Source organism: Pan troglodytes, chromosome 1 (assembly GCF_028858775.2).
Source record: "Pan troglodytes isolate AG18354 chromosome 1, NHGRI_mPanTro3-v2.0_pri, whole genome shotgun sequence".
Lineage (NCBI taxonomy): Eukaryota > Metazoa > Chordata > Mammalia > Primates > Hominidae > Pan > Pan troglodytes.
In genome coordinates, this window is record NC_072398.2 from 95,350,984 (window position 1) to 95,366,592 (window position 15,609).

At 43.9% G+C, this 15,609-nt stretch overlaps 1 protein-coding gene across 11 annotated transcripts in view; it reads left to right on the forward strand.

The window, feature by feature from the left end:
- Nucleotides 1-15,609, forward strand: part of GATAD2B (GATA zinc finger domain containing 2B) — a 118,209-nt gene that overhangs the window by 89,831 nt on the left and 12,769 nt on the right. For all 11 annotated transcript variants that reach the window (XM_063813376.1, XM_063813360.1, XM_063813362.1 and 8 more), the window contains 4 exons: nucleotides 4,898-5,233; nucleotides 13,513-13,642; nucleotides 14,322-14,453; nucleotides 15,078-15,209. In XM_063813376.1, the coding sequence (XP_063669446.1) occupies nucleotides 4,899-5,233; nucleotides 13,513-13,642; nucleotides 14,322-14,453; nucleotides 15,078-15,209 (729 nt within the window). In that variant the 5' untranslated portion in view covers nucleotide 4,898. The remainder of the gene's footprint in view (nucleotides 1-4,897; nucleotides 5,234-13,512; nucleotides 13,643-14,321; nucleotides 14,454-15,077; nucleotides 15,210-15,609) is intronic.

Here is a 15,609-nt window from a genome sequence, read left to right on the forward strand (position 1 = left end):
TCCACCTGCCTTGGCTTCCCAAAGTGCTGGGATTACAGGCGTGAGCCCCCATGCCCAGCAATATTTCTTACATAGTAAGACTTGAAAGTTAAAATTACTCCTTGATTCATGGTCTGTAGAGTGGATGTGTTAGCCACATGAAAACAACATTAATCTCCTTGTTCATCTCCATCAGAGCTCTTGGTGACTGGGTGCATTGTCAATGAGCAGTAATATTTTGAAAGGGATCTTTTTTCTGAGCAGTAGATCTCAGCCATGAGCTTAAAATATTCAGTAAACCATACTGTAAACAGATGTGCTGTCATCCAGATGTCGTTGTTCCATTGAGAGAGTGCAGGCAGAGTAGATTTAGCCTAATTCTTACCTTTTTTCTAAGTGATGGAGTCTTGCTATGTTGTCCAGGCTGGAGTGCAGTGGCTATTCACAGGTGCCATCATAGTGCTCTACAGCCTCAAAATCCTGAGCTCTGGCAACTCTGCTGCCTTAGCCTCCCACATAGCCGAGACTACTGGTGTGCACTACTATGCCCAGTTTATTTAACATAATTCTTAAGGGCCCTAGAATTGTTGGAATGGTAAATGATCACTGACTTCAATTTAAAGTCACCAGCCATATTAGCCTCTAACAAGAGAGTCAGCGTGTCTTTTGAAGCTTTGGAGCCTGGTATTGACATCTCTCTATGAAAGTCTTCTAGTAGAAGGCTATTTTATCTACATTGAAAATGTACTGTTCACATGGGCTTATAGATGAAAACAGTAGACACTGAGTACTCCAAAAAGGGGAGGAATGGAGTGGGAGATAAGGGTTGAAAAACTACCCATTGGGTACTATGTTAGCTGTTTGGGTGATGAGTTCAATAGAAGCCCAAACCCCAGCATTATGCAGTATATCCATTTAATAAATCTACACATGTATCCCTTAAATCTAAAATAAAAATTAGAAAATTTTAAAAAGGGAAAAAAATGTACTGTTAATGTGTCACCTTTGTGGGTTATCTCAGCTAGATCTTATGGATAACTTGCGTTAGCTTCTACATCAGGACTTGGCTACTGCTGTACCTTGTACTTTTGTGTTATGGCGTGACTTCTTAAACCTCATGAACCAGCCTCTGCTAGTTTCCAGCTTTTCTTTTGCAGCTTCCTCATTTCTCCCAGCCATCACAGAATTGAAGAGAGTTAGGGCCTGATTCTGAATTAGGCTTTGGCTTAAAGGAATGCTGTGGCTGGTTTGATCTTGCCAGTGCACTAAAACTTTCTCCATATTGCCAGTAAGGCCTTTGCACTTTGCCATTATTTGTGTGTGCATTGGAATAGCACTTTTAATTTCCTTCAGGAACTTTTCCTTTGCATTCACAACTTGGCTAACTTTTTTTTTTTTTTGAGATGGAGTCTTGCTCTTGTCGCCTAGGCTGGAGTGCAGTGGTGCGATCTTGGCTCACTGAAACCTCTGCCTCCTGGGTTCAAGTGATCCTCCTGCCTCAGCCTCCCAAATAGCTGGGATTACAGGCATGTGCCACAACACCCGACTAATTTTTGTATTTTTAGTAGAGACGGAGTTTCACCATGTTGGCCAGGCTGGTCTCGAACTCCTGACCTCAAGTGATCCGCCCGTCTTGGCTTCCCAAAGTGCTGAGATTACAGGCGTGAGCCACTGTGCCTGGCCTTGTTTTCCTTTAACAAAGTATCTGCAAAGCACAATAAAGTGAAATGCAATAAAATGAGGCATGGCTGTACTTTTTGCATCTAGGCGTATAATCAGTTGAGTGGCAGACTTTTCCTACTCTGCCCAACTTACCATGGTATGTCCAGTTACTGCTCTCACTTATATAGTGTTGATTGAACTACTAAAGACATTGTTAACTATAGAGTTAGGGTAGTGGTCTGTAGCACTCCACTTTCTAGTCCCTCCATCTGAAGATATTTTTCAGAGGTAAATTGGGAGGTGAAGTGTGATAAAAATGTTCTAAAGTTGATTATAATGATAGTTGCACAGCTCTGAATATACTAAACATCATTGAATTGTACACTTTACATAGGTGAATTGTATGATATGTGAATTATATCTCAGTAAAGCTATTCTTTTTTTTTTATTATTATTTTACTTTAAGTTCTGGGATACATGCACAGAACCTGAAGGTTTATTACATAGGTATACATGTGCCATGGTGGTTTGCAGCAGCTATCAACCCGTCATCTAGGTTTTAAGCCCCACATGTATTAGATATTTGTCCTAATGCTCTCCTTCCTTTTGCCTCCTACCCCCCAACAGACCCAGGTGTGTGATGTTCCCCCTTCCTGTGTCCATGTGTTCTCATTGTTCAACTCCCACTTACGAGTGAAAACAGGCAGTGTTTGGTTTTCTGTTCCTTTGTTAGTTTGCTGAGATTGATGGGTTCCAGCTTCATCCATTTAAACTGCAAAGGACATGAACTCATTCTTTTTTTATGGCTGCTAAAGCTATTCTTTAAAAAGAGAGAGAATTAAGAAGCATTAACCCAAAATTCAGAAGTTTGGGTTGTGACTTTTATCTCTAAAAGGTGTATTTCTGCCTATAATCCCAAGTGCTTTGAGAGGCTGAGGCAGGAGGATCATTTGAGCCCAGGAGTTCCAGACCAGCCTGGGCAACATAGTGAGACCTTGTCCTACAAAAAACTAAAAAATTAGCCCAGTGTGGTGGCACGCGTCTCTAGCTACTCAGGAGGCTGAAGTGTGGAGGATTGTTGGAGCCCTAGAGTTTGAAGCTGCAATAAGCTATGATTGTGCCACTTGCACCCTAGCCTGGGTGATAGAGTGAGACCCTATCTCTCAAAAATAAAAATAAAAACAGGCCGGGCACAGTGGCTAATGCCGGTGATCCCAGCACTTCAGGAGGCCGAGGCAGACAGATCACAAGGTCAAGAGATTGAGACCATCCTGGCCAACATGGTGAAACCCTGTCTCTAATTAGCTGGACGTGGTGGCACACACCCATAGTCCCAGCTACTTGGGAGGCTGAGGCAGGAGAATTGCTTTGAACCTGGGAGGCAGAGGTTGCAGTGAGCTGAGATCTCACCACTCCACTCCAGCCTGGCAACAGAACAAGAGTCCATCTGAAATAAATACATAAATACAAATATAATAAAGGGTGTGTGTTTCATTTTTTGGTCTTGTTTTGTTTTTGTTTTGAGACAGTTTCACTCTGTCACCCAGGCTGGAATGCAGTGGTGTGATCTTGGCACACTGCAACCTCCACCTTGCAGGTTCAAGTGATTCTCATGCCTCAGCCTCTCAGGTAGCTGGGACTACATGAAAGCGCCACCATGCCTAATTTTGGTATTTTTAGTGCAGACAGGGTTTCACCATGTTGGCCAGGCTGGTCTCGAACTCCTGATCTCAAGTGATCTACCCACCTCAGCCTCCCAAAGTGCTGGGATTACAAGCGTGAGCCACTGCACCCGGCCCCTGTTTCGTTTTATTTATTTTTCATTGCAACTGGAAAAGAATCTTTTTAATTTAATTCATTCATTCATTCGTTGATTCTTTGAGATGGAGTCTCACTCTGTCGCCCAGGCTGGAGTGCAGTGGCGAGATCTCAGCTCACTGCAGCCTCTGCCTCCTGGGTTCAAGCAATTCTTTGCCTCAGCTTCCCAAGTAGCAGGGATTACAGGCGCCTGCCACCACGCCCAGCTAAGTTTTTATATTTTTAGTAGAGATGGGGTTTCACCATCTTAGCCAGGCTGGTCTTGAACTCCTGACCTCGTGATCCACCCTCCTTGGCCTCCCAAAATGCTGGGATTATAGGTGTGAGCCACCACGCCCAGCCCTGGAATAGAAAAAAATTTTAAGTACTCCATTTTTACAAATGAAATTGAAACTTGGGAAGGTAAAATAACTTACTAAATATTTGACCTGGTTAACATAAGTAGCAATTTTAAACTGTGTTTCTTTGACTTAAAAGATTTTCTTACTATTTTATCTTTGCTGTTTCCTACCAGGACAACAAACCTGGATTTGAAAGTGTTGGAGAAAATCTAAATCTGAATTTGCATTTAGATTTTTTTTTGTTGTTTCTTGGAGACAGAGCCTTGCTGTATCACCCTAGCTGGAGTTCAGTGGTACGATCAGGCTCAGTGCAGCCTCAACCTCCTGGGCTCAAGCAATCCTCCCACCTTAGCCTCCCAAGTAGCTGGGACTACAGGCATGTGCCACCATGCCTGACAAATTTTTAATTTTTTTGTAGAGATGGGGTCTCACCATTTTGCCCAGGCTGGTCTTGAACTCCTGGGCTCAAGCCGTCCTCCCACCTCAGCCTCTGGAGGAGCTGGGAATACAAGTTGAGCCACCATGTCCGGCCTACATTTAGATTTTGTTAGTGTAAAAAAAATCAAAGTGAAAAGGGAGGATAATGATTAATTAGCTTGTCGTTAACACTTTTTCTTCATGAGTAAAGAAAAAAATAGTGCTTCTTATCAGGCTAAGCACCTGAGTTCTTCATTTTAAAAAGCATCTTAAATGTCTTCAGATTTTGAATCTGCTAACCCTGGTGACATGCAGTTTACCTATATAACAAACCTGCACATGTACCCTTGAACATAAAATAAAAGCCAAAAAAAAAAAAAAAAAAAGATTTTCAATCTGTATCCATGTAGAATTAAGGGCACATGTCAACAGGCCTTGCTTATGTGGATTTAAGTTTACTTAAATTGCTGGGTTGAATGCCCAGAAATCTCCTTTAATATAAATGTTCTAGGACAATATCATGTAGGACATAGCTTAGTTAACTTTGAACTTTGTGTGTGTGTGTGTGTGTGTATGTGTGAGAGAGAGATTCTTGTTAATAACTTCACCATTCCACCTTTTTAAAAATGGACTATTTAAGGGACTTTATTCTGATCTTACTTGTATTTTTCTTTCCATAGGATGGATAGAATGACAGAAGACGCTCTTCGCTTGAATCTGTTGAAGCGGAGCTTGGACCCAGCAGATGAGCGAGATGACGTCCTGGCAAAGCGACTCAAAATGGAGGGGCATGAGGCCATGGAACGTCTGAAAATGTTGGCATTGCTCAAAAGGAAGGATTTGGCAAATCTTGAGGTGCCACATGAGTTACCCACCAAACAGGATGGCAGTGGTGTCAAGGGCTATGAAGAAAAACTTAATGGGAATCTCAGGCCTCATGGAGACAACAGGACTGCTGGAAGGCCAGGCAAAGAAAACATCAATGATGAGCCTGTGGATATGAGTGCTAGACGGAGGTATGGCTCAGTTCAGCTGCCTCCAGGGATAGGGTCGTCTCGTAAAGCCTGTGAAAATGGAATGAATTCCAATGAGAGGAGGGTGTTTTTCATCCTAAAGATTCTTAAAAGAAGATATATCATCGAGTTTGACCATAAATTCATTTTATTTCCAAATGAAACCAGGTGCCTCAAAAACTGCTTAGCCTACAGAGAATCGTAGTTCTTACTCTTAAGAGAAAAAATGGTCATTTCTAGATAAAGGGGGCACTAGAGAGCTGATAGGCCAAATGGAAGTGAGTTAATATATACCTTCATTCTAATCTTCATGGCCGTCTTAGGAGGAGAAAAATAGTCTTTTTGTCAGATAATTCCAGGAGTTTTAGGATGTATTTATTGTGGAGTCCCAGCTTTTATTACATCCAAAAACATGGGCCTAGCTTTTCTTGTGTCAGAAAGCAAATTATCTTCATGTGGTAAGTCTCTGCATTCTTGCTATATCTGTACCACTTCCCCCAGCTCCCCCATATACATATACATTCACTTGTACATGTATGTTACTCTCTATTTCACTCACACATGCAACATGTTTTCCCAGGCCTTTTTTTCTGGTGTCTTTCAAGGTTGAGTACTTGAAACTGTAGAGCACACAGTAAGGAGAGGTACCTGGAACTGGCCAATGGTTGAGTCTCCCTGTGCAGTGAATCATAGTATAGATAACCCTAGTTGGGGTTTTTTTTTTTGTTGTTTTTTATGAGTTTTTTTGGTGCTTTTTTTTTTTTTTTTGAGGCAAGGTCTCGCTCTGTTGCCTAGGCTGGCGTGTAGTGAGTGGCGTGATCCCCTGGATTCAAGCGATCTTCCCACCTCAACCCCAACCCACACCCCACCCCCCTGAGTAGCTGGGACTACAGGCACATCCCACCATACCCGTCTAATTTTTGTATTTTTATAGAAACAGGTTTTTGCCATATTCCCCAGGCTGGTCTCGAATTCCTGAGCTCAAGTGGTCCTCCCTCCTCAGCCTCCTAAAGTGCCGGATTATGGACATGCACCACAGCATCCAGCCAGTTTTTTTTTTTTTTTTTTTAAGATAGGGTCTCACTTTGTCACACAGTCTTGAGTGCAGTAGCATGATCATAGCTCATTGTAACCACCAACTCCTGTGCTCAAGTTATCTTCCCGCCCTAGCCTCCCAAGTAGCTGGGACTACAGGTGTGCATCATCACACCCAGCTAATTTTTGAATACTTTTGTAGAGACAGAGTCTCACTATGTTGCCCAGGCTGGTCTCAAACTCTCAGCCTCAAGTGATCTTCCCACATTGGCCTCCCAAAGTGCTGGGACTACTGTTGTGAGCCACCACACCCAGCTTATAACCCAAGTTGTGTGTGTGTGTGTGTGTGTGTGTGTGTGTGAGATGGAGTTTCACTCTTTTTGCCCAGGCTGAGTGCAATGGTACGATCTAGGCTCACTGCACCCTCCACCTCCTGGGTTCAAGTGATTCTCTTGCCTCTCTACTCCCCTAAGTAGCTGAGATTACAGGCGCGTGCCAGCACACCCAGCTAGTTTTGTATTTTTACTAGAGATGGGGTTTCACCATGGTAGCCCGGCTGGTCTCGAACTCCTGACCTCAGGTGATCTGCCCACCTCTGCCTCCCAAAGTGCTGGGATTATAGGCATGAGCCATCACACCCAGCCAACCCTAGCTTTTAAAACATTCAGTTTAGGCTGGGTGCGGTGGCTCACGCCTGTAATCCCAGCACTTTGAGAGGCCGAGGCGGGTGGATCATGAGGCGGGTGGATCACGAGGTCAGGAGATCGAGACCATCCTGGCTAACACCGTGAAACCCCGTCTCTACTAAAAATACAAAAAATTCGCCAGGCATGGTGGCAGGTGCGTGTAGTCCCCGCTACTTGGGAGGCTGAGGCAGGAGAATGGTGTGAACCCGGGAGGTGGAGGTTGCAGTGAGCCGCGATTGCTCCACTGCACTCCAGCCTGGGCGACAGAGCGAGACTCCGTCTGAAAAAAAAAAAAAAAAAAAAGTCAGTTTATAAATAGTTCAGAAACAGCTGATAGCTGTGAGAATTAGTCTTCAGTGTTGAGTTGCCCTCCAAATGACCTTGCTGAGTTTGTTGTAGGACTCATCCAAAGCAGAATCTCTAAGAAGCTGGACTGGTGGAGAATGAAGAAGAAAGAAATGGTTATAACTTTACACATGTTACTTTCTCTACCTTTTGATGTCTACTTACTGGTCTTGTCCCAGGATTATTTTTTAAAACCATGCTCCATAAGCAAACATTATTCTTGGTAGTAACATTAAAAACTCTTAGTAAGCGGTGGCTCACACCTGTAATCCCAGCACTTTGAGGCCGAGGCGGGTGGATCACCTGAGGTCAGGAGTTTGAGACCAGCCTGGCCAACATGGTGAAACCTTGTCTCTACTAAAAATATGAAAAAATTAGCCAGGTGTGGTGGCACACACCTGTGTTCCTAGCTACTTGAGAGGCTGAAGCGTGAGAATTGCTTGAACGCAGATGGTAGATGTTGCAGTGAGCTGAGATCATGCCACTGCACTCCAACCTGGGCAACAGAGTGAGACTCTTGTCTCCATTTTAAAAAAAAGCAAAAACAACCACAAAAAAACCTCTTAGGAAACCTCAGGCAGATTCCCTAGAGGTCCTGGAAGAGGAGAAAAATACTCGTAAGTTATAGGTAGTGCCAGCAGAATATTATATAAGTAGGTTCATTTTTAGATTGTTTGAAAGAAAAGGATATGGGTGAATGAGATCATGAACCTGAGCAACCTACTTGCTTTTATAATCTCTCTTACCCTTCTGGAGCAAGTAACTTATCCCACTTCATTGGGGAGAAAGAGTTAAAGAAATGTTAGGTGGATTCTTCACATCCCAAATTGGAACTTTTAAATGCATTTTTCTTTCCTTTCCTTCTCTTTCCCTTTCCTGACAAGGTCTCACTCTGTTGCCCTGGCTGGAGTGCAGTGTGGCATGATCTCCGCTCACTGCAACCTCCACCTCCCAGGCTCAAGCAATCCTCGCTCCTCAGCCTCCCAAGTAGCTGGGACTATAGGCGTGTGCCCCTGTACCCAGCTAATTGTTTTGTATTTTTAGTAGAGACGAGGTTTCGCTGTGTCACCCAGGCTGGTCTGTAACTCCTGGACTCAAGTGATCTGCCCGCCTTTGCCTCCTAAAGTGCTGGGAATACAGGCATGAGCCACCATGCCGGGCCCAACATTTTTCATAGAAACTTTGTTAACACTTTTTTTTTTCTTCCTGTTTTCAGTCCTGCTCCTGTAGACATTTTGGTAAGATCTTATTAGTGGTATTGGAATTGTATTATATTGCAGATAGATACAGTATATGTTAAAAAGTCAGACTTCCTGAAAACCCAACTTTTTTTTTTTTTTTTTAAGGCGGAGTCTCGCTCTGTTGCCCAGGCTGGAGTAAAGTGGTGCAATCTTGGCTCGCTGCAACCTCCGTCTCCTGGGTTCAAGCGATTCTCCTGCCTCAGCCTCCTGAGTAGCTGGGACTACATGCTGGCTAATTTTTGTATTTTTAGTAGAGATGGGGTTTTGCCATGTTGGCCAGATGGTCTCGATCTGCTGACCTTGTGATTCACCCGCCTTGGCCTCCCAAAGTGCCGGGATTATGGGCGTGAGCCACCACACCTAGCCAAACCCAACGATTTTTTAAAAAATGTTATTTTGGGGTGATTTTAAAAAATCATTTAAAGAGATGAGGTGTTGCTGTGTTGCCCAGGCTGACGTGCATTGGCTGTTCACAAGCACTGTCATAGTGCACTATTTCCTTAAATTCCTGGGCTCAAGCAGTCCCCCACTTGGCTTCCTGAGTAGCTGGGACTATTAGGCATGGGCCGCTGTACCCAACATGGGGTGATCTTTTGAAACACAATCCTCTGGAAGCTTGGGACTCCAGATATACTGACAGCTATTTCCACTTAGCCCCGAGATGTATAAGAATGAACAAAACTGCTGGGCACAGTGGCTCACGCCTGTAATCCCAGCACTTTGGGAGGCCGAGGCGGGAGGATCATCTGAGGTCAGGAGTTCGAGACCAGCCTGGCCAACATGGTGAAACCCTGTCTCTACTAAAAATACAAAAATTAGCCAGGCGTGGTGGCGGGTGCCTGTAATCCTAGCTACTTGGAAGGCTGAGGCAGGAGAATCGCTTGAACCCAGGAGGCAGAGTTGTAGTGAGCAGAGATTGCACCACTGCACTCCAGCCTGGGTGACAGACCAAGACCTTGTCTCAAAAAAACAAAAAAACAAAAACAAAAAAAAAGCAAAACCGATAGATTCCCAGCAAGGAGAACCATAGTTTCTTTGATAGTGATAAAAAGAGGAAAGGGCTGGGTGCAGTGGTGCATGCCTGTATTCCCAGCACTTTGGGAGGCCAAAGTGGGAGAATTGCTTGAGGGCAAGAATTTGAGCTCTGTCTGGGCAACATAGTGGTACCTCATCTCTACCAAGAAAAAATGAAAGAATTTGAAAGCAGAAGGCAAGAGAAGTTCTTAACATAATAGCCATGTCATAATAGCCTAAATATCTTATTTTGCCATCAGTTGGGCAAGTTACGATACCTGTGAAATAAGGTATGTATGAAACCAACACTACTAATGTTTTAGAATTCTAGAGAGACACAGCAGTTGTCTGCTTAGTTGTTTTTACTACTGGGATAAGGATTAGGAGCTTTATAGCTTCTGAGAATATGCCAGACTAAGTCACAAGTGATGTCACAGCAAGTGGGTCTTTTAATAATATCTCTCTAATAGGTAGGAGTTCATACTTAACTACCCCAAATATTGTAAATTATATATATGTTTAGGAAAAGAGCAAAATAATTTCTCTCTTGGAATGTTTAACAAATGAGGCCAGAATCCTAGTTCATTAGTTTTTTAAAATTAAGAAATGAGGCAGGGCATGGTGGCTCACGCCTGTAATCTCAGCATTTTGGGAGGCCAAGGCAGGAGAATCACTTGAGCCTAGAAGTTTAAGACCAGCCTTAGTAACATAAGGAGACCCCTTCTCTACAAAAAATTTAAAAACTAGCTACTCAGGAGGCTGAGGTGGGAGGATCGCTTGGGCCTAGGAGATTGAGACTGCAGTGAGCCACAAATGATTGCACCACTGCACTCCTTCCTGGGTGACAGAGTGAGACCCTGTCTCAAAAAACAAAAGAAAAAATAAATAAATACAAGAAAAGAGGCTGGACGCGGTGGCTCATGCCTGTAATCCCAGCTCTTTGGGAGGCTGAGGCGGGCGGATCACGAGGTCAGGAGTTTGAGACCAGTCTGGCCAACATAGTGAAACCCCGTCTCTAAATACAAAAATTAGCCAGGTGTGGTGGCGGGCACATGTAATCCCAGCAACTCAGGAGGCAGGAGAATCACTTAAACCTGAGAGGAGGTTGCAGTGCGCCGAGATTGCACCATTGCCCTCCAGCCCCAGTGACAGTGCAAGACTCCGACTCAAAAGAAAAAGAGAGAGGCTTTGGCTTTGCCTTATCTGTGCTATCTACCTAATACCAGTGTGCTTATATCTGGGAATAAAATAATCATTTAAAGTTGTTCTCAGATATAACTTCCTGATAAATGGCATACAGTTCCCAAATCTCCATCCAGTAATATCTCTGTCTTGGTACTGGGCAGTTCCTAAGCAGTTAAGTGGCACTCATTTGAGCAAGGAAGAATTCCTTACCTTAGAAATAATCTGTAATGTATATATCCAGCCAGGACCAGAATAGAAAGAGCTTCTAAATGAAAAATCTTCCAGATTCCAAAATTACCAGTGTTTTATTTTTTATTTATTTTTAATTTTTTTGAGACAGAGTCTTGCTCTGTCACCCAGGCTGGAGTGTAGTGGTGCAATCTCGGCTCATTGCAACCTCCACCTCCCAGGTTCATGTGATTCTTGTGCTTCAGCCTCCTGAGTAGCTGGGATTACAGGCGTATACTACCATGCCCGGCTAATTTTTGTATTTTTAGTAGAGACAGGGTTTCTCCACGTTGGCCAGGCTGGTCTCAAACTTTTGGCCTCAAGTGATCTGCCCACCCAAAATGACCCATGTTAATCATAGAGGGGGAGTATAAAGGAATATGGAAATGAGAAGTAAATCACGCTTTAAAGATGAATTCAGGCCGGGCGCAGTCGCTCACGCCTGTAATCCCAACACTTTGGGAGGCCAAGGCAGGCGGATCACAAGGTCAGGAGTTTGAGACCAGCCTGGCCAAAACGGTGAAACCCCGTCTCTACTAAAAATACAAAAAAAAATTAGCCAGGCGCGGTGCCGGGTACCTGTAATCCCAGCTACTGAGGCTGAGGCAGGAGAATCACTTGAACCCAGAAGATGGAGGTTCCAGTGAGCCGAGATCGCGCCATTGCACTCCAGCCTGGGCGACAGAGCCAGACTCCATCTCAAAAAAAAAGAATGCAGGCACTTTATTCAGGCCTGTTACTCCTCATATTTGGGGTTAGAGAATGAAAGGCTCTTTTCTCCCTCTAGTGGCTTCTTTTTCTGTATTTCTACCTTCTCAGCTTGCTGTGTCTGTGGCCAGCAATCTAGACAAATTTAATAGTTCACAAGATAGTCATTCTTACCTTTCTATCCTCCTATTCTATTTCCTTACCTAAGTTTGGTTGATTTTAGCAACTCAGATTTACCCTGTTGAGAAATTGCTTATTCCAGTGATCGGGGTTCCCTGTTCAAAAGTGTCCATGTCCTGGCTGGGCATGGTGGCTCACACCTGTAATTCCAACACTTTGGGTGGCTGAGGCAGCAGGATCACTTGAACCCAGGAATTCAAGACTAGCCTGGGCAGCATAGCAAGACCCCCACCCCTTACAAAAAAATCAAAAATTAGCCAGGCACAGTGGTGTGCACCTGTAGTCCCAGCTACTCAGGAGGCTGAGGCGGGGGGAGTCTCTTGGGGCCAGGAGTTTGAGAATGTAGGAAGCACCACTACACTCCAGCCTGGGCAATAGAGTGAGACCCTGTCTCAAAAAAAAAAAAAAAAAAAAAAAAATTCCATGTGCCAACAGCAACTAGGACAAGAAACCCTGAGAAGTGGACAGCTAGCGATCTGTGATCATTAAGGGTTTAAGTTGATTGTTTAAGGCCAAAGGGGAGGCCAAGGCGGGAGGGTCGCTTAAGACCAGCTTGGGCAACATAGTAAGACCCTGTCTCTACAAAAAGTACAAAAATTAGCCGGGCATGGCGGCACATGCCTATAGTCCCAGTTACTCAGGAGGCTGAGGTGGGAGGATCACTTGAGCCCAGGAGGTCAAGGCTGCAGTGAGCTGTGATCGGGCCACTGGACTCCAGCCTGGGTGACAGAGTGAGACCCTGTCTTAAGAGGGAAAAAAAAAAAGGACCAAAGAACAATTGCCCTCAACCTATATACTACCAACTACGCTGACAATCTCAAGGAAAGTAGGATCTGGGAATGTATCTTTGAAATTAGAGGAGAATTAGAAGATACAGTCACGGATTTGGGAACCTGAGGCAGTTAGAGTTTCCGGAATTCTTGTTACTTAGGTCTTAAGCAGTATGTGCCATTTTTTTATCATCTTACACAAATAAGCATGATGCTTTTAAAGCTAACCCCAGAATGACCTAAATGAGAGTTATCTAGTAAATGGGATTAGGAGTAAGAGGAGTCAGTGCGGGAGATTTAGATTTCAAAGTAATTTCTAGACTCTTTTTGAGGTAAGATGCTGGATAAAACTCTGGTAAGTAGATGCAAGTTCAATATATTTGGTTCTGGAGGTTTAATCCTTTTCTGTAAGGCTGTAGACAATATTCTTGGCACTGTTCCCTCAAATTATTAATACTTCCTTCTTTTGTGTACTCTTCAGTACCTACTCTTGACAGGATAGACTATTCTTTTTTTTTTTTTTTTTTTGAGACGGGAGTCTCGCTCTGTTGCCCAGGCTGGAGTGCAGTGGTGCAGTCTTGGCTCACTGCAACCTCTGCCTCCCAGGTTCAAGAGATTCTCCTGCCTCAGCTTCCTGAGTAGCTGGGACTACAGGCGCGCGCCACCATGCGCAGCTAATTTTTTATTTTTAGTAGAGACGGGGTTTCACCATGTCGGTCAGGCTGGTCTCGAACTCCTGACCCCAGGTGTTCCACCCCCCTTGGCCTCCCAAAGTGCTAGGATTACAGGAGTGAGCCACCGCACCCGGCCCCCCTTGGATTTTTTAATTCAGCATAGAAGTTTTCTTAACTTTTGTTGGAAATAGCTTATTTTTTCCCTTTCTTGTCTAGTGAGCCAGAGCGAGGAAGGCTAACTCCCTCACCAGACATCATTGTTTTGTCTGACAATGAGGCTTCCAGTCCCCGTTCCAGTTCCAGAATGGAAGAAAGACTCAAAGCAGCCAACTTAGAGATGTTTAAGGTAAAAAGAAAAATTTCTTTCTTCTTGTTATGCTCCTTCTATTTTATTTAATTCCTCAAGAGTTTTAGTTCTGTTTTTTGACTATTTACTCTTTGGATATAAATACCCATTGATGAAAACTTTATAGTAACTCTTGACTTCAAGGGCTTTCAAAAGGAACTATTAGAAGCAAGTGGAGACGATAGTTTGAAAAGCATATATGTAGGCCATTATACTCAGTGTTATTTATCTTTGGAAAATGAAAACAAAAGTTCATAATTAAGTCATATAAAGTAAACTCTTGGCTGGAAGGATACTTTCTGCACTCTAACCTAAGTAACTGAATATGAAGGGATTCCTAAGTTTTTATGTATATCTAGAGGAAATGTGGCTTTAAGAGATTTAGGAACATTATTTTAAAAGAAGACAATGTTTCTCTTTAGTCATTCTTCTTTTTGCCAGGAATCTGGCTGATTAGCATTTATACGTGGTCTGTCCTTTAATTCTGTAAGCATTTCTTTGAGTACCTACTGAATGCCAGGCACCGTGCCAGACCCCAGTGATACAAAGATAATCCTATTGCCACTTCTGCTTCTTGTGGAAGATGAAGGTTTCAGAGCTAAGAAGTAAAGATTGTCTCTTGCAGGAAGGAATTCTGGGTACCTTGCTGCCATAGCTGAAAGTCTTCTTGTTTCCTTAGGGGAAAGGCATTGAGGAACGGCAGCAGCTTATCAAGCAGCTGAGGGATGAGCTACGATTGGAAGAAGCCCGACTGGTCCTGTTAAAGAAACTGAGACAGAGTCAGCTACAGAAAGAGAATGTGGTCCAGAAGGTAATGTGCCCTAGAAATAAGGGACTAAGGGAAAGGAAAGAAAAACTGGTTTGAGAGTAGGTTCCCCCAGGTAGGTTCAGTTGGGTGGTTCATTTCTTCTCTGGGTCCATAGTTTTTTAGTCTGTAGTAGTAGTGATTTTTTTTTTTAATCTTAGGCCTTAAGAAAACCTTGACTCCCAGCCAGGTGCGGTGGCTCACGCCTGTAACTCCAGCACTTTGGGAGGCCGAGGCAGGTGGATCACGAGGTCAGGAGATCGAGAGCATCCTGGCTAACATGGTGAAACCCCATCTCTACTAAAAATACAAAAAATTAGCCGGTCGTGGTGGCGGGCGCCTGTAGTCCCAGCTACTCGGGAGGCTGAGGCAGGAGAATGGCGTGAACCCGGGAGGTGGAGCTTGCAGTGAGCCGAGATCAGGCCACTGCACTCCAGCCTGGGCGACAGAGCAAGACTCTGTCTCAAAAAAAAAAAAAAAAAAAAAAGAAAACCTTGACTCCCTTTTTCTGGTTTTTCCTCCTGATTGACAAGAACCTCACACTGACCAGGAATTTTTAAAGTCTAGAAATGTACCAGATTTCCACCTGTGATTATTGGCCACAGTCTTATTTTCTCTTCCCTCTCCCAGACTCCAGTTGTACAGAATGCAGCATCTATTGTTCAGCCATCTCCTGCCCATGTGGGACAGCAGGGCCTATCTAAGCTTCCCTCCCGGCCTGGGGCCCAAGGGGTTGAACCTCAAAATTTGAGAACATTACAGGTATGTGACCCATAGTGGGTTCTTAGTGTTGGAGGGCCGTGTCTAATCCTGTCTCTGTTTTTGGGCTTTTGTGAAGATTATAGAAGAACCTGGCCATGATAGAGGTGTTATTACTACTGATTGTTCTGTTGGCCCATTATGGCATGATTTAGTCTTCAGTAGAAGGATGAGTAACTTTCATCTTTCCACTGTAGTTTTTCTTGTCTAGAGAATGCTTCCAGCTTCTCTAGAGAAGGGGTAGATAGTTTTCTATCTAACCCTATAGGATTAGATAGTTTATACCAAAAAAAGCCAAGGACTTCCCAGCCACTAATCAGGGTTTACAATGATGGTAGATTTATCCCATAGACCATTAAATGAAATTACCAAGTCTGGCTGTGTTCCTGTGTTTCTACTTAGC